The sequence below is a fragment of the Aureobasidium namibiae genome (assembly GCF_000721765.1).
Source record: "Aureobasidium namibiae CBS 147.97 unplaced genomic scaffold scaffold_13, whole genome shotgun sequence".
Lineage (NCBI taxonomy): Eukaryota > Fungi > Ascomycota > Dothideomycetes > Dothideales > Saccotheciaceae > Aureobasidium > Aureobasidium namibiae.
In genome coordinates, this window is record NW_013581196.1 from 523489 (window position 1) to 541588 (window position 18100).

Genomic DNA, 18100 nt, shown 5'->3' on the forward strand with positions numbered 1-18100 from the left:
TCTTGCAGCAGATGGCAGCCAGCTTTGCAGGGCGCTGGGCGCGTCCACGCTACACGCGAGAAAACAAGTTCAGCGTTCACAAAAACGTGGTGTTTGAGAGCGAAACATGCGACAAGCCAAGGAAATTCTGGAAGGACAAAGGAGAGACACGGCAAATAGAACAATGCAATGCAATCGAAGCTAACGACGACAGAGGCGTCAGTGGAATTTGGTTGAGGGAAATGAGAGATTTGGGGGAGGTGTCTCATGGTCAAAGGTACTCGGCGGATTTACGAGTTATGCTTTTTTGTCACTCAGGGGTTTATGAATAGAAAGTCTGGGGATGTTTGGAACATGCGGCAGAGGAATTCTAGAGATGCGGCCGCTGCGGGCGGCAGAGCGACGGCATGGTGCATCATGGCAGACAAGCGATGCAGAACAGAGTGTCAAATGCCAGTTCCTTTGTGAGATGGCAGAAAATAAGTTGTCGAGGCTGAGACTCGTACGAGAAGTGGTTTGAGAATGCGCGACTTGTGGCAGAAGTCATGGCCGACTGATGCGGCAATGTCGAGGAGCTTGTTCTGTCGTGTGTGTCTGCAACGGCAGCAGCGTCCCGCGCGGTGGCCGTGCGCCTGACCGCCTTTGATTGAGGCAGGTCCTCAACTTTTGGAGCGAGCCAGCTTGCTGTTGTCTCGCTCGTCTCGCTCCCTATTGTTCCCGTCGTCTTTTTGGCGTGTCAATTGCTTTGTAGCCTGTGAGGGGATGCGCCTGTGATCGATTGCTCAACCATCGACTCACTCATTCCCGGTCCATACATCCGTCAAAAACAACAATGCTGGGTGCTTCGTTGATTCCGGCGCGCTGGAGAGGCTTCTACAGCCCTCAGGACCCGGCCAAACCAGGTCCCTACAGCAAGCACATCACCCCCTTGTTGCAGAGCGTCACTCGCAGGACATGCACCCATCCCATCCACTCGATCGTCTTTTGCGCCTTGATCGCCAGTACCACCTACATCGGCCTCCTTGAAACTGGCCTGTTTGAGCCTTCGACAAAGTTCAACAACAACCAGGTCGACTTCTCTGCTCTCTCTCACGGCAGTCGCACTCTGCATGCCGGTCCCGAGACCGCCTGGGAGTGGCAACCAGAAGCCGTCTCCAACGACGCTCAAGCAGAGGTTTGTCCTAGCACCTTCGCTCGCCCCCTGAACATTACTAACACTCTGGCAGCATATCTCCCTGATCACCCTCGCATTTGCAGACTCGTATGCCGATGCTCCATCAGTTGTGATTCCCAACGATAGCTCGGCCGAAATGCTCCCTTCATCAGCCAGCCGCTTGTCCCTGTCTCAAGACTCGACTCTTGCCTTCTCCCTCCCTTCGGACGAGACTCCTGCTTTTTTGGCCTCAATCAAGGAGATCTCGGCTCAAGAATCTGCCGAGGACGACGACGAGCAAAAGAGATGGATCATGAGAGCAGCAAGAGGTTCGGCGCGTCGTTTCTCCCTACGCGAATGGGTCCGCAATTCGTGGATGTCCTTCACCGATTTGATCCGCAACGCAGAGACTCTCGATATCATCATCATGGCTCTCGGATACCTTTCCATGCACTTGACGTTTGCTTCGCTGTTCGTCTCGATGCGTCGCATGGGCTCCAATGCTTGGCTGGCAACCAGTGTCCTTTTCTCGTCAGCATTTGCCCTTCTTTTCGGTCTCGTTGTCACCATGAAGCTGGGTGTCCCTGTCAATGTGGTTCTGCTCTCCGAGGGCCTGCCCTTCTTGGTTGTCACTGTTGGTTTTGAGAAGCCCATCATTTTGACACAGGCTGTGCTCTCGGCTGCACTCAACCCTCCCAGACGCGAGAACGGCGATTCATCTCCTTTGACCATTCAGAACGCCGTGCAGACTGCCGTTCACGAGCGCGGATGGGGCATTGTGCGCGACTACATGGTCGAGATCACGCTGCTTATCGCCGGTGCCATGTCGGGTATTCAGGGCGGTCTCCGCCAGTTCTGTTTCTTGGCTGCATGGGTCTTGTTCTTCGACTGCATCCTGCTTTTCACTTTCTACACGGCTGTTCTGACCATCAAGCTCGAAGTCAACCGCATCAAGCGCCATGTCGCTTTGCGCAAGGCTCTCGAAGAGGATGGCGTTAGCCGCACTGTCGCCGAGAGTGTCGCTTCCAGCAACGACGGCTTGAAGCCTGACGCTGTAAACGGTGAGACTTCGATCTTTGGTCGCAAGATCCGCGATAGCAGCATCCCCAGATTCAAGGTCCTCATGGTCTCTGGTTTCATCATCATCAACGTCCTCAACTTCTGCACTATCCCCTTCCGTACCGGCGCCGCAAACAACTCTCCCTCGCTCTCTAGCTCTATGGATCCTTTCAAGGTTGCTGGAAACGCTCTTGACCACATTCTGGCTCAAGCAAAGCTTCGCAACCAGTCAACCGCTGTTACCGTCTTGTCTCCCATCAAGTACGAGCTCCAGTACCCCTCGATTCATTACTCTTCCGACAGACCCGAATGGTCTCTTTTCGACGGTCCTTACGCCAACGGTATCTTCTCCAGCATGGGCGGAAGAGTCGTTGAAGGTGTTCTCAAGAGCTTCGAAGACCCCGTTCTGAGCAAGTGGATCATCATCGCTCTGGCTGTCAGTCTGGTTCTGAACGGTTATCTGTTCAATGCTGCGCGCTGGAGCATCAAAGAGCCCGGCCAAACCGAATCTGCTGAGACTGCGCCCAAAGCTGCTCCCTTGCCTCCTCTTGCCGAGTACGATCCCAAGATGAACATCGATGCCGCCGGTCTTGAGGACGGACATGCTACCAACAGTGCAATTCAGAAGCGCTCCAAGGAAGAGTGCGAGAAACTGCTTGCTGAAAAGCGAACTTCCGAGTTGAACGATGAGGAGCTTACCGAACTGACCCTCCGCAACAAGATTCCTGGCTACGCCCTTGAGAAAACTCTCGGCGACAAGACGCGTGCCGTCAAGATCCGCCGCTCTCTCATCTCTCGCACTCCCGCAACCAAGCACGTCACTGCTGCTCTGGAACGTTCCAAGCTTCCCTACCTGAGTTACGACTATGACCGCGTCTTTGGCGCTTGTTGCGAGAACGTCGTTGGTTACTTGCCTCTCCCTCTCGGTGTTGCTGGTCCTATCGATATCGATGGCCGCAGCTACTATCTCCCTATGGCTACGACTGAAGGTGTACTTGTCGCCAGTACCAGTAGAGGTGCAAAGGCCATCAATGCTGGCGGCGGTGCTGTCACCGTTCTTACTGGCGACGGTATGACCCGTGGACCCTGTGTTGGATTCGAGACTCTTGCTCGTGCCGCTGAAGCAAAGGTTTGGATTGATTCTGAAGCTGGCACGAAGATCATGAAGGATGCCTTCAACTCGACCTCCAGATTCGCCAGACTACAGTACCTCAAGGCTGCACTCGCAGGTACATACCTTTACATTCGTTTCAAGACGACCACTGGTGATGCCATGGGTATGAACATGATCTCAAAGGGTGTCGAGCAGGCACTCAGCGTGATGAAGGACAGTGGATTTGAAGACATGGCTGTCATCTCCGTGTCAGGCAACTACTGCACAGACAAGAAGCCCGCCGCCATCAACTGGATTGACGGACGTGGTAAGAGTGTTGTCGCCGAGGCCATCATCCCTCGCGATGTTGTTCGTTCCGTCCTCAAGAGCGACGTCGATGCTCTTGTCGAGCTTAACATTTCGAAGAACCTGATCGGCAGTGCCATGGCAGGCAGCATTGGTGGATTCAATGCACACGCTGCCAACATTCTCACTGCTATCTTCCTCGCCACCGGTCAAGATCCCGCTCAGAACGTTGAGAGCAGTCAATGTATCACTGTCATGAAAAAGTAAGTTTTTGCGTACTCCCTATCTGTTGGTTCATATGCTAATATCTGCTCAGCCTTCATGGTAACCTTCAGATCTCGGTCTCTATGCCTTGTATCGAAGTTGGTACTATCGGTGGTGGTACAGTCCTCGAGCCCCAAGCCGCCATGCTCGATCTTCTTGGCGTCCGCGGAGCTCACCCTACAAACCCTGGTGACAACTCTCGTCAGCTCGCGCGTATTATTGCTGCTGGTGTTCTTGCTGGTGAGCTGTCTCTCTGCGCCGCCCTCGCCGCCGGTCACCTTGTTAGGGCCCACATGGCACACAACCGTTCGGCAGCACCTTCAGCCGCACCCAGCAGAGTCCAGAGCCCCAGCCCTGGACAAAGCAAGCCATTACCGCAAGGATTGGCCATGACTGGAATGGCCTCCAAGAGATGATGACCTGATGACCCTTCTTCCACAATCATCTGATTGCATGTTACGGGGCGTTTACCTTCATCACCTTCTGGCCCCAACCTCTGAGATTTAACGTTTTGAACCTTTAATGTTCATCTAAGATACACCCTACACTTCTGCGATGCCCGAATGAGAGTTAGAGGAATTGAGCGACAAAAATGTATTATTCGCTTTGCAGGGTGTAGGATTTAGGAAAGCCAGCATTGCGCATAGCAGAAGACGGCGTCTATACCTTTGATTGTTTGATTACCATTATCCGCCTGTATTTTCTAATCCAAAGCATCCACCTATCATCTTAAACCTCTTCCTCCTCAACAGTGTCAGAAAAAGTGAAACTCTCAAAGTTCGGCGGTAGACATCCTCCAGCAATCTCACAAGTCTCTGCAAACCTCCTGACTTCTTCCAGATCCTTTCGACTCAACTTGACATCTGCCGCACCGCAGTTTTCCTCTAGATACTTGATCCTCTTTGTCCCAGGAATGACAAAGATATCCTCGCCTTGCGCCAACAGCCACGCAATAGCCAGTTGAGCACTCGTACACCCTTTCTCGCCCGCCAACATTCTCCACTGCTTGGATACCTCTACATTCTTTTCTCGGTTCCCATCCTGGAATCTAGGCATGAAAGTTGGTCTCATATCTTTGGGATCCAGAGGTGTATTGTCAGCGAATGTAGAGGTCAGAATACCTCGTCCAAGCGGCATTGCAGCCACCAGTGCAGCACCCAACTCCCGACAAGTGTTGAGCAGGTTGGTGCCTTTGTCGCCCTCAATGTCAAGTTCGAAAGGTGAGTAGCCCACTTGTACTGCATCCACTTTGACCACTTTCACTGCTCGACGCAGGGTAGCAGAGGATACGGAGGATAAACCGATGTATTTGATTTTCCCTGCTTCTTTGAGTGACTTCATTCCGCGCATTGTGTCTTCAATGGGGGTTTGTGGGTTAGGGTGGTGCAGATAGTAGAGATCGATGTAGGGGATGTTGAGTAAACGCAAGCTTTCTTCGCAGGCGGAAATGCAGTAGGAGGATGTGCTGTTCAGTGTGGGGAATTTATTCTTGACGAAGCCGAATTTTGTGGCTAGGAAGATGGAGGAGCGGAGGTGGGGGTTGAGGGTGAACCATTTTCCGAGTGTTTCTTCGTTGTCACTGTAAAGACTGATTTGGGTCAGTGGTGGAGACGAATGGTACTGTTTGGCTGGTTGATGGTATTGTAGCATTGGGAATGCTTGAGATCCAATGGAAACAAACGTACTCTGAAGAATCCCAGTGTCGGGCTCCTAGTTCGTAGGCGCGGTCTAACATGGCGAGTTTGTCTTCTTCGCTGGAAACACTGCCGTAGACAGGCTGAGAAAGACCCATCATGCCGTAGCCCAAGGCAGGTACGTCGGGACCATTTGCACCGAGTTTACGAAAAGGAATGGATGGAGTCATGATTGTTGGAGAAAAACCAAGTCGATGTTGGATGATGTATTTCCGATAAGTGAAGAGTAGCTGACATCTGGTTACGAGAGCTGGCTTTATATCCCGTGTTCCAATCCTACGAATCTGCATGTATATCGTGATATCCGTGGTGACCGTATTGAGCCATGGTTTTGCGAGGGGGGTCGTGAGACAGTCGCGCGAATGTCCATGCTGCAACGTGCTAATCACTGATACGCTGTTCCTTCAGTTGCTATCGCTATGCTTGGTCAAATACAAGTGGGATTGATTCCAGTCGCGAGTTCAACATGCGGTCTCCTGATTAGGCCACCGTACATGAAACGACGTTGATTGGTCAGAACCGACTACTCTCGTATACATCTCACAATTTCCCTATTCGTGTCCTCTACTCCCACACATCATTGACAAAATCTCAAGTCATACGCAGGTGCAACAAGAATCTCGCACCATGGCACCACCCACAATCGCAGAGATAATCAAAAATACCGAATTCAAGCCCGAACTCGTCCAACGCATCGCCTTCCGCGATACCCAGCCGACTTTAAAAGTGGTCCCTTACAACCCCGAATGGCCCAAGATCTTTGCTTCCATAAAGCAACAAATCATCACTGCTCTCGGTAATGATTCAGTCATCGCTGTACACCACACCGGCTCGACCAGCATCCCCGACCTCCCCGCCAAACCCATCATCGACATCGACTTGGTCGTTCGAGACATCACTGCCGAATCAGAATACGTTGCGCCTCTGGAAGCAGCAGGCTTTAGATTCCTACTCAGAGAACCTCATTGGCATGGACATCGCTTTTTCTACGCTTACGTGCCTTATGCGGTGAATTTGCATGTTTGGGGCCCAGATTCTCCGGAAGTGGTCAGACATCGAATCTTCAGAGAAAGGATATTGGGGAATGCGGAGGACAAGGCGGCATACGTTGAAGCTAAGATGATGGCTGCGGAGCAGATTGGAGAGAAAGGGGGTGATATGCAGGATTATAATGATTTGAAGGAGGATACGATTAGAAAGATTTTGAAGAATGCGTTCAGGGAGTTGGGGTATATTGAGTGATGTTGGTGATGGCTGTATGGCTGATGAGAAAAAGAGTATAAAAGTTGCAATTACTGGGGGGTGGATATTAGACAGGAGGATGTATCCTCACATGAGCGACCACCTTCATCAATGTGATGGGTATCCACAAGTCACATTTGAGGTCACTGATAAGTACATCAGGTCAAGATTGTTCGTTGGTAAAAGAGGATATAAAATTGAGTCCTCCGACATGGACATAATGGTTGTAGATCATCAGGTCCAGCCAAAACAAATTGAAAGAGAAGATAGACATAGAGAAAAACCAACATATACATCCAATGCCTCCGTGGCCACAGAGACAGAGAATCGTGAAGAAAAAGAAAAAAAGCCAACCGAAACTTCCTTTGCAAGAAACCCTTAGAAACAGCCTCTCACATCAAAGAATCAAGACAGAAGGAAAAGAAATCGGGCGAGAGGACAGAACCATGAGCAAACCGTTTAGTTGCGGCTCAAAGTGCAGCTAGAAATGTAGAGCTGACCATTTCCTTGGAGGGTGCAGCTAGACTCGTACAACTGGCCCTTACCCTGCAGGGAGCAAGACGACTCATAGAGCTGTCCCTTGCCCTGGAGAGTGCATGAGGACTCGTAGAGTTGACCGTTGCCTTGGAGAGTGCACGAAGAGACGTACAGCTGGCCCTTGCCCTGGAGGACGCATGAAGAAACGTAGAGTTGTCCGTTGCCCATTTTGAGAGATTTCTGTGAGCAGTTCTGTTAGGAAGGGGTGTTTGTGTGTGTGGAAGGTGAGATGATGCTTACTGTAGCGATTGACTTGTAAGTTTATCGACGAAGAAGAAAAGCTGTTCTCGGCGGTCAGGGCAAGGTGCTTATATAGTTGAGATAATCGAGTCGATTTGTGTTTTGCCTTGTCAGAAGCTTCTTTCTTACAAAGGTGATGCCTCTACCCACTTTGCTTGTTCTGAGTGTGGATTGTCCTTGATTGGAGGCTCGTAGATCGGATATCTCTTTGACTCCTGCCAGAAACACGTTGCCTCCCACGTGGGAAGTTCTTTGGCTGCATTGTCAGATTTCGTCAGGAACGACTCGTCTCGTCCCTTGTAATCTCGAGTGCCTGACGCCAAGTATTGTTCGAAGTCTTGATATTGTTCTTCGGGGACAAAGACTCACCACGCGCTACCCATGCAATCGAAGATATGAGACTATGAAGTGGTATCTCGGATCAAAGCGTGTTGGATCGCCTGCGAATAAGCTGTTGTGTTTAGGAAATACCGAGGCTGATTGGTCATAAGTTTCAGGGATGTCATCTGCACCTTCCATGCTCGGTATGCAATCTTGGCCGAGGAGCAGAGTATCGCAACCCACACAAAGAAACTGACATCAAAATCTTGTCGAAACTATCTTGGTATTTTTCAAGCATAGTCGTATCTGTGTCTTGTTTTTGTTGGTGGACATTAGCAAACTTCGTGGTCTCATTGCGAAAATCAAGCAGAGTCGCCTCCGCGCCTTTCGCTCCGGGAGTAAGATAAGGAAATGTGCATGTGAACAGAAGTGCGGGACGGAGACAAAGAAAGAACGTAGGCGATAATGAGAGATGCACAAAAAGAAACACCATGGGTAGGAGTCGAACCTACGACCTCCCGATCCTTGAGAGAGAGTATTAGGAACTTAGGTAAGCGAATATAGGGACTTAGGTTACCAGATCGGGTGTGCTGACCACTGCACCACCATGGTCAAAGGGGACGTAACTTACCTAGAATATAAAGGTTAGGCAGGGGCTGGTTGTGAGCGCGAGTATTTGCGCGGTAGGCCGGAGTGTCAAGTCAGCCGACCTGCGGGAAGCTTAAACTGTTGATTGTGCAACTCAGATCAGACAACCACCTCTTATATTTGCGGACTCTGCAGGTATCCTTACCATTGTGGCAGACTCTTGTGAGTAGAGCGTTGGGGATGAAAAAAGGTCAGATTGGAAAACTGATAGAATTCTCGGATGATGGCGAGGGATGACACAAGTGACAGGATAGTGAAGACAGAGATCTTGATATAAATAAGATGTGAAGAGAAGAGCAGAAGATAACACTTGAATTTTACTCGTACAACCATGGAGAATACATGAAGAAAAAGATAAGAGACAAGATAAAAAAAGAGGAAAGAAAAAGTGTTTGCCTTACCGCCTTTAGAAATCACACTTACCTGGGATGGGGTAGACACAGGCTTTGGAGGAAGTACTTGCAGGGGTAGGAGATGCCTCGATAGGCTGGGAGAAAGGCACTGTACTCGAGGGTGCTGGAGTAGATGTGCTTGAGGGAGCGACGAAAGTGATTCTTGGGAAATCAATAGATGAACTGGGCACAACCTCAGAAGTAGGGGTGGGACAATAGTAACTAGTCACAGTAATGAACACCGGGAAAGGCCTGGCCTCGATCTTGGTTACGGTGATGGTGAGCTGAGTCGCACTGGAAGGCGAAGCATCGCTGAAACTAGAAAGTGTAGTAGGAGAGGTGTTGTTGCCTCCAGGTGTGAAAAGAGCTGGGGTAGCAACATTTGAAGGATTAGAACCAGCAGCCTCAGTTATGACAGGTACGATTGTCGTCCTGGTGATTACACTGTGAATGGTGACTGTAGTGGCAGGGAGAGCTAGCGCCCTGAGAGCCTGGCCTGCCAGGAATATCGTGGGAAAGATTGCTTTGGTGTACATTGTGTTCGAGGATATGGTGTTTGTTTACAAGAAGATCAGGGAACGCCCTGAGGGGATTAGTAAGAATAAATATACAGGCTTTGTATGCTCGAGTCAGCCATGTGGCTTCTGATAGATCAAAGAAGCAGCGCGCTTACGACGATGGTGTTCTTTGTGCTCCGGAAGTCTCTTCCATGTGCTTTGTCCGGATTGCAGCAGTGAAGCAATCACAAAGATATCGTCTCGAGTGCTTCAGACTGCCCTTTGTCCAGGGGTAGTGGCGAACCACGAAGTGAAGCAACCACTTCAGCAAACACCCTCAGTATCATAACGATCCCGAACTACTATCAAAACAAATGAATCATTGACTTGTCGAACCAATCGCTATTCAACCTGACTAAGTATCCGCAAGGACAACATGGTGCCAGGATCCAGAAAACAGCTCGGCGACGACGGCTGCACCGGAGAATGCGAGACCTAGCGCATTTGGGAGATTGGTATTATAGTGATGCCAGTCAGGATTCCTTACATCGAACTGGTGGTCTGGCGCAGTGGTCAAAGTAGTGTTCCTTCCGCTCAGTCGGCCTATGGCCACCGGTTCGATCCTCGGCAAGGCCGATCTTTAATGCCATGAGAGGTCCCAGTAATCCTCGCACGACAAAAATAAGGAAGAAAGCCTCGTGCGTTTTCTCTTGACCAATCTAGCACCACGGCGGCTAGGGGGTTTCGGTTTTGTCAGATGTTTTGGTATACATTCGTTGATTCAGTCCGCTGTTGGCTGTTGTTGTGGCTGCTGTTTGGCTCGAAGACAAGCAAGTTGAAGCAAGGAGCTTCGCCGCCATGTGTGATGGTGTGCTCACTCTCTTCGCAAAAGATATCGAAAGAGTGCGGGCAGCTTGCAAGCAGGAATATCTTTTGAGCATATCTGGGAAGGACTCGAAGCAGTGCACGCGATGTCGTTTTACTCGATGCGACACTACGTTCGCGTTGTTTGCTGCATACGACAATAATTTGTTGTTGTTCCTCTGCTCCGATCATACGGCCGAAGGATTCATCTTCTCGTTCGTTGATGCGCCGCTTTCAAGGTATCGAGGCAGGTTGTCTTGGGTGGGTGGTTGCTGATGTTGGCCATCTTCATCCTCTGCAGGCACTGTCCGCTCGCCATCGCCAAAGGTAGGCTTGAAAAAACCATCGTAGGTCCTCCAGCAAGCTCTGAAGATGGACTCTGAAAGGATGCGTAGCCAAGGTGGGGTGCGACCATGCTCATCGGCAAACTGTGCGCCGAGGCTGAAGACGAGCACGATAAAAGGCAGCCACAAGGTGAGGAAGATGAACTGGCCCATCTGTTGCTTGTTGGAAGTGATTGTATACGGTCTGAGATTGTTCAAATAGTCTTGATACTCGTATGGCAGTCTGCACTCAGCAGCTCCATCGGTAATAAGTTTCAAGTAACGAGCCGAGGCTTGTGCGTAAGAGGTATCGGGACGTTGGATTCTTCCTCCCTCTTTCGGGGGTTGAGAGCCAGGGGGTACAGCAGGAGCGAAAAGAGTATGGGCCTTGAATGGCTTGGTAGCGGGGTGTACTGGAACAGAACGGGTTGGGTCTGAGATCTCGAAGGGATGACAGTCGACAAGAATGTCCTGATACGAGGCGCCGCCGCCTTCGGTAGCAATGATATGGGCATAGTCTGTGGCTGTGACCTCGTAGACTACGCCGATCAAGCCTTTGTGCCACCTGTCTTTGTGGTAGTCGTTGGATGCGGGTGTTCCCTCCTTTTCCGTCGAAGATGGTACATCGTTCTCAGGATCGCGACGGGCTGTATTTGCAAAGCATGGTTCCGAGTAGGCTATGCCAGGAAGGTCGAAAGTCAAACGTAGTTCTGGTACTTGTACATTGATCTGTGACAGAGGCTTGATTCCACGCTTACCCCGGAACGTCTCGTTGCACAAGTTGGATCCATATGCAAGGTAGAGGAAGGTCTGGGTCTTGGATTCAGCAGCTGCGGGTAACGACTGTTCCCGTCGTTCGAGGCTTGTCTCTGGTAACGTCGGATAGGTCGAGAGGGCGAGGCTTCGAGGACGCTTGGTCTGACGAACTGCATCGCGTAGGCTGGTGTAAGCCTTGGCTAATCTGCAGGTGTTTTCTGGCGATTCTCCCATAGCTGTCTAGTGATTCTTGGTGGTGCTCGTCGAGAGTTGGCGAGTGCAAGACAGATACTTGACTGTCACCACCTGTCACCACGAGGGTGCTTCGATCGGGACCTTGTCGTTCCGGGATTGGTAATCCTATGACACCGGTGGTCTGTGCTTCTCGGTTTCGGTTCAATGCTCACCTCCGTCCTTCTTTCTTGAGACTGAACGTGACAAGAACTTCTTCTCGCTGAATATTCTCTCCGCATATCAGAGTCTGTCACCCAACCTCGCTCTCATATATGGTGCAGCGTATCTGAAGCCAACACTGCCCTTTCCAGATGGTAGTTGAAGCAACGTAGAGCTAGTACTATCACGACTCTGAGTGGATGCTTTCCACTTACCGAAGGAGCTGTGCATTTTCATGGCCACACATACGACAGACATTCGTGCATGGAAAGGATGTATCGTCATGTGGTAAATTTGAGATTGAGATGAATTTCGGAATGCAGTGTTGATAGTCTCTCTGCTCTTCCGAGCCCGTTAACCCTCAGATGTCAAGTCGGATCGCGCAATCAAAGCAGATGAATGGGAGCAGCGATGCTTTGCTAGCCGCTCTCGACTATTCTGAGTCACAACGTGACATTTTGTATACTTGAAGGAAAGGGCGACCGCTAAGTTGAAGGTCTAGAGAGGTAGGTGCAACAAGCATGTGACAGAAATCGATAAGGCCGCAACTTCCCTTCGCACTCAGCCCCAACATACACTCAGCCGAGTGCACGATCATGAACGCTGTTCTCTATCGCTACAGTCATGGCCTCGGCTGTGCCTGCTGAACTCGGTCAAGCAAAATACCATCGTCCTATACACGGCAGCCACAATCCGACACCTGTCAAGCAGACATCCCAAAAGGCTCTACAATCCATTACGCAAGTCCCCAGATCGCCATCTATCTCCCAGAGACCGCTTCTAGACCACGTCTCGCAGAAGGGCCCTGAGAGCATCGTCCACGACTCTCTCGAGGACCGGCCTCCTGCGCCTGCTCGCCCGCCTCGACCTCTGCTCGACTTCCTTGAGGAAAGCGTGCCCATTGAAACCCGCCAGCTTAAAGCAGTATCGTATGAGAAAGACGTCATCGCTTTAGGCCCGTCCGCCCAGCCCCCGGTCATTGCGCAAAACTCTCTTGAGGTGCCTTTGCGTGAGCACTCTTCTTGTGCAGATCACGCTATAGAGGAGGATTCATTCCAAGTGCTACCTCAAAACGTCTTTTCTGAGAAAAACACCACTTCAGGAGTTCTAGGCAAAGGCCAACTGCGAACCTCATCGTCAAAACACGCTGTTACCGCAAACGAGACGCAATCAGACCTTTCTGTTCACGTATCTACAAACAGCGACGACGACAGCGGCGAAGAGTTACAAGATTGTATCACAGTCCGCTCTCAGCCTATCGACCCTTCTGCCAAGTCCAGCTCAAGGGTAGCAAAGACTCCTGATCAAGTGCCCCTGGCTTTTCGAGAAGCCGAGGAGAATCAGAGCGCAGCTCCTCTGGAACCCACCAGATCTTTCTACCTCGGCGTATCTGCCCCCACTAGTCTCACCACGCCCAACATGCCACCCAAGGGCTCAACTGCCAAGGCTACCACAAGTAAACCCAAGAAATCAGCTGGCACTACCTCCAAGAAGTCATTCAAACCTGCTCCGCCTCTTCCTGACATCGTCAACCAAGGTGAGACTTCGGCCGCTGCTATTCTTCGACAGAGGAAGGCTGGGGGAACCAGTCAGTCCAACACCACAAAACAAGCATCAGCAGCAGCACTGGAAGCCATTTCCAAGACCGGTGCTTCTCAAAAGATCTCAGCGCGTCCGCCTCAAGTTCCTCCAGCCAAATCTTCGACCAAAACTACCACGAAACCTACGCAACAACACCCTCAGAGACTCCCGACCAAACAGCCATCGCGCAAGATCGAGACTCCTGCAGACCGCGGCGAGTTCGAGTTATCACCAGATCCAGACGTAGAACAGTCTGCGGAGCCATCGCGTCTCGAAAAAGGCAATTCGAAACAGACTAAGGCCACAAAGACTGTAGCTGCTAGTAAAAATGGTAACAGGAGCCAATTGAAGAAACAAGCTGCCAAAGTTCCAGACACTGATAGAGATGACGACGACGAGGACTACAGCGCGCCTAAATCGCAAAAGTCGAGGGCAGCGCCCACTACGCGAGCAAGCACGCGGGCTCAAACGAAGAAAGCTAACAGAGATGATGGATTCGTTGAATCCGCTCCAGAAACCACAACGAGCGATGCTATGAGGACGCAGAAGCGTGTATCACAGAATCCCAGTTCAACCGACAGAGAGAAAGAAGAGATTGAAGACTCCGAGGAGAGCGTAACACATATCAACTCGGTCGGTGCTTCACAATCTCAACTCGCAACTCGAGCCCAGCCGGCAAAGCCTCCTGAGCCCGAGCAAGCTAAGCCTCGACGTAAGACGCAGATGATGCAAGCCCTTACGAGTCCGGATCGGTAAGAATCGCATGCACCAATGGTGTTCTCTGCTTACCAATGCCAACAGTGCCACGATCTCAACAGCTACGGAGCCCAGGATCAACCAAGAGGCCCCGGCTGCACACACCTACTCCAGTTCAGCATACAGACCAATGCCTAAACAAGGCACCACTCACAGGAATCCCGTCAGCGTCAATGACGATAAGTCAAATGATGACGACGAAGATGCAATTAACCAAGATTACGATGCCAGCTTCAACCACACTATCCCGGAGGTGATGAGCCAGAAGCCACAGGAGGAACTCAAGACTCCCTTGATCGTGGATCAGACTTCCAAATCTGGGTCTGCAGATGCTCACTCATCAGCAGTACAGCAGTCTCTAGCCCACCTGAGTAAAGACCACTCTGATCTTGATCTGTTGGCGCAAGAGCGTGCTCAGCGTAAGCCAAATCTCGTGAGCTTCAGCACCGCTGGACCTAGAAATCAGGGGACACGAGCTATGAGAAAAGATTCCAGCCCAGATATGCATCGTCTACCTTCCGCAGAAGTTTCGTCTCCAAATCTTGACCAGTGCAATCTAGAAGACCCACCAGACAACTATAGTACTGGCCTGGACATGCCAACTAAGAAGTCATCTGGTGTGGCAGTCACTGGAACATCTGCTCATGCTGGCGCCACCTCTCCTACTTACAAGGCGCAAGGAAACGTCTTTAAGTCGGAACCAGACCCCCCCACTGGCTACCCTGATGAGATAGCGAGCATTACAGAGGTTCCTATCGCCAAAACAAAGGCTTCGAAGGGGTCAGGAATGTCGCTCAAGACCGCCATACCTGAGGATAGACATACAAGCGCTCGGTTGGCCAGAGACGCAGCCGACGACGGAACGTTAGTCGTGAATCGCACGGCAGTCGAAACCGGAGCTCAGACTGGATTTTTGGAAGACCTGGTTGGAGACCCCTCGAGACGACTACCATGGAAGCCAGAAGTCTTGCGCAAAGATACAGTCGCGGCCAACCCTTCGGTATCTCTGGGCGAGCCGAGGATATTAACTAAGTCCAGCAGTTCAAAAGATCTGGCGCCTGTCAGCTCAGAGCATCCAGGATCTGCCAACCAGACACTAGCATTACCCACTCCAATTGACACACAAGCGCCGCCTCGCATCAACCCACGACCTATCGACAGATCAGCTGAGCGAAAAGCTGGTCAAGGTCTGATGCCCCCTGCACAGGAGACCGAAGAAAGAGCCGTAAACCCACGTTTGGAAGCGAAACAGACTGAACCACTTGGAACCGATCGAAAGCGGCCTCCTGCTGAACTGACCCGACAGCCTGCTAAACATTCAAGAACAAGCACTTTCCAATCTCGTACACAGTTGACAAGGTCTCCAGCAGCCAAGGACCCAGTGTTGCGAAGGTCGTCTCAAGTCGCCGACAATGGATCCCCTATACCCTACGGAACAAAGATACCGCCAGACACAGTTCAATCCCCCCGAACAAGAGACGAGAGGATGTCGGCGACTCCAGTTACACCTCCTTCCCTGACACGTCAGCCTGTGGATGATCCATTTGCTCAGGTCACGAGATTTAAGCACAAAGAGGCAGTCAGATCAGAGAGCTCCTTAGAGGAAATGGGCGCTCTACAGGAAAACCTGCCAGCTCAATCCTCGCCAGCCATTACACACGCCGGTTTTGATGAAGACACACAAGCGACAGCCGAGAGCAGACAGCCACCCGAGCCTCAGAAGAAACCCTCAAAAAACACGGTCCCAGAGCCTCAGCAAGATTCGCCTCCAAAAGTTCAAGCTACACAAAGAATGCTTGGCCTGATGGAAGCATTACGATCAGAAGTGGTCCCTCAGACGGATACAGAAGCCGCTGATGGAGACGAGGTTGAGGACACTGGAGCCGAAGAAGCAGGAGAAGGAGAAGATCCAGACAAGACACTGGTGAATGAAGAATCAGTTGATGCCGACGACGATGACGGTGATGACTCGGAATCATCTTCGGATACAGATGATGAAGGCGACAAGCCGAAGAGCGGTTTCTCGATGTGGAGAAACGCACTAGAGTTTCATCAAGGAAATGTGTACGACCAACTGGTACGCATAGCTCACCGGTTGACAGAGCACCTGAAGGATCACGAGACAGCCATCAAGGACATCAGTTCGGACTACAAGCAAGATGGGGAAAATCTCATCGAACGTCTTGAGAAGAGCAACCAAGCAAGACTCGAACAGTATTGCACCAAACGATCGAAGATGCACAGAGGGCTTGTATTAGGGTACGAGAAAGTGAGTGGTATTATGGAAAAGGACAAGAAGGACATCAAGGCTAGTCGTGAGAGACACGTCAAGATATTGCAGAGGCAAGTGGATGCAGAGAGAAGACTCGAGCAGATACTGCAGACTTACCACCTTTGATGAGCGGCAGCAGGAGAAGGTTGCTTGACAAAGCTGATTCTGTATCTCGACGACAGACATTAGTGTTGGTATTTGCTAGAGAAAGAAGCAGTTGCTGCATAGATATATGGAAGAGTTATGCTTTGCTTCACAGCGGAAACACGGGAGCCGAGGCGCGCGCGGGACCGTCGTCATGGCTTGACATACGTGACCGGCGGACGCAACGGAAACTTGATACGCAATCCATTGACTTTCTTTTTGTCACAACCAAGACATTGTGATTCCTCGACTCTTCCTAAGAACCTCGGGCTCAGACCTCTACATTCGAACGCGCAACAGACACCCAACACTTGCACATCAGCAATCACGAAGCACCCGCTCGAGAAACACGCCTTTACAACCGACCATGTCATCAGGCTTTCACCCGTTCGGTGGACGAGTGAGTAGACGCTTTGGCGACAAGGTATGCTGGATTCTTGTGCAATCTGTACTGAGTAGTCAGAAGAGAAAGAAGATGCTGACAGATGCACGAACAGTCACTCCAGCCCGACGATGCATACCTCAGTTGTGAGTAGATTGCGCCGCAGCTATATAACCCTACAAGCTGACTGGCAATAGACCATGATATTCGATGTACGCTCTCTTCTTCCCATCCTCTCATGCATCGGACACCGGAGACTGACCCAAACATCCAGTGACGGTCGAAGACGTCGATTGCATCAAGAACGACTGGCTCACCGACAACGTAATCTCCCTGCCCTACCGCCTTCAACCCACGAACCTACTAACACCACAATAACAGGCCATTGCCTTCTGGGAAGAATACCTCGAACACGAGAAACTAAACGCCTACCCTAAAGCCCGCATCGTCCTCCTCCGCCCCAGCATGGCCTTCATGCTCCTCCAAACCAACGACCCCATGTCCCTGAAATCCGCCCTTCCTTCTTTCGAAAACACAACACACATCTTCTTGCCCGTGAACGACTGCCGCGATGTCGAACACGCAGAAGGCGGCTCCCACTGGTCCTTACTTCTCGTCAGCGTCGTCGACGGCGTAGCCTTTCACTACGACTCGCTCTGCCCTTCCAACATGAACGAAGCGAAAATGCTGTCACACCATATCTCGCAACTGCTGCAGAAGCCGCTGAAGTTTGTGAATCTGGACGATTCTCCTCAGCAGGAAAATGGGAGTGATTGTGGTGTTTTTGTGTGTTTGCTGATGCAGCATCTGTTGTTGGGGAGGTTGCTGCAGGCACACGCGCAGGACAAGGTCAGTATGAGTATGAAGGGCAAGAACGTCGATGCGACTGGAGGGAGAAAGGAGATGTTGAGGGTTATTGAGATGTTCAGGAAGGAAGGGGAGAGGAGACGCTCGTAAGTTTTTGCCCATAACTCGAATGAGAGAGTGCCCAGTGGATATGTTTGGGAGATGGACTTGTTGCTAACCTGGGGTCTCAGTGGATCACACCATCGCGGCGGCGAACACAGTCCCTTCTCACTCAGCTCACCGAAATCAAAATCCCCGCCGCGTATCGGAGATGACTAGAAGTCGTTGATACGAAGACCGTGGAGTTAGAGCATTCCCCTGGGGCGGCAGGCACGAAGAGTATGATAGGAGGGTCAAA

General features: G+C 51.1%; 7 protein-coding genes across 7 annotated transcripts; 4 read left to right on the forward strand and 3 right to left on the reverse strand.

The window, feature by feature from the left end:
• Positions 1–811: 811 nt before the first annotated feature.
• M436DRAFT_51247 (hmg1, hmg-CoA reductase) lies at positions 812–4270 on the forward strand (the record flags this gene model as incomplete). Its single annotated transcript, XM_013570032.1, has 3 exons — positions 812–1153; positions 1206–3853; positions 3907–4270. 3 exons carry the CDS (start codon positions 812–814, stop codon positions 4268–4270), a joined length of 3354 nt encoding a protein of 1117 aa, XP_013425486.1.
• Positions 4271–4583: 313 nt separating this feature from the next.
• M436DRAFT_83698 (putative aldo-keto reductase) lies at positions 4584–5718 on the reverse strand (the record flags this gene model as incomplete). The annotated part of the gene is made up of 2 exons (XM_013570239.1): positions 4584–5442; positions 5540–5718. The coding sequence occupies 2 exons, from the start codon at positions 5716–5718 to the stop codon at positions 4584–4586; spliced, it is 1038 nt and encodes a 345-aa protein (XP_013425693.1).
• A 457-nt stretch (positions 5719–6175) lies between these two features.
• On the forward strand, positions 6176–6790 carry M436DRAFT_65547 (UPF0157-domain-containing protein; the record flags this gene model as incomplete). Its single annotated transcript, XM_013570136.1, has 1 exon — positions 6176–6790. One exon carries the CDS (start codon positions 6176–6178, stop codon positions 6788–6790), a length of 615 nt encoding a protein of 204 aa, XP_013425590.1.
• Positions 6791–7249: 459 nt separating this feature from the next.
• Positions 7250–9464, reverse strand: M436DRAFT_74483 (uncharacterized protein; the record flags this gene model as incomplete). Its single annotated transcript, XM_013570240.1, has 3 exons — positions 7250–7519; positions 8039–8043; positions 9044–9464. The coding sequence occupies 3 exons, from the start codon at positions 9462–9464 to the stop codon at positions 7250–7252; spliced, it is 696 nt and encodes a 231-aa protein (XP_013425694.1).
• A 1013-nt stretch (positions 9465–10477) lies between these two features.
• On the reverse strand, positions 10478–11602 carry M436DRAFT_65549 (uncharacterized protein; the record flags this gene model as incomplete). The annotated part of the gene is made up of 1 exon (XM_013570137.1): positions 10478–11602. One exon carries the CDS (start codon positions 11600–11602, stop codon positions 10478–10480), a length of 1125 nt encoding a protein of 374 aa, XP_013425591.1.
• Positions 11603–12385: 783 nt separating this feature from the next.
• On the forward strand, positions 12386–16496 carry M436DRAFT_83702 (uncharacterized protein; the record flags this gene model as incomplete). The annotated part of the gene is made up of 2 exons (XM_013570241.1): positions 12386–14094; positions 14144–16496. 2 exons carry the CDS (start codon positions 12386–12388, stop codon positions 16494–16496), a joined length of 4062 nt encoding a protein of 1353 aa, XP_013425695.1.
• A 385-nt stretch (positions 16497–16881) lies between these two features.
• On the forward strand, positions 16882–17853 carry M436DRAFT_50844 (cysteine proteinase; the record flags this gene model as incomplete). The annotated part of the gene is made up of 5 exons (XM_013569951.1): positions 16882–16938; positions 17012–17042; positions 17094–17108; positions 17171–17220; positions 17278–17853. 5 exons carry the CDS (start codon positions 16882–16884, stop codon positions 17851–17853), a joined length of 729 nt encoding a protein of 242 aa, XP_013425405.1.
• Between the last annotated feature and the right edge of the window lie 247 nt (positions 17854–18100).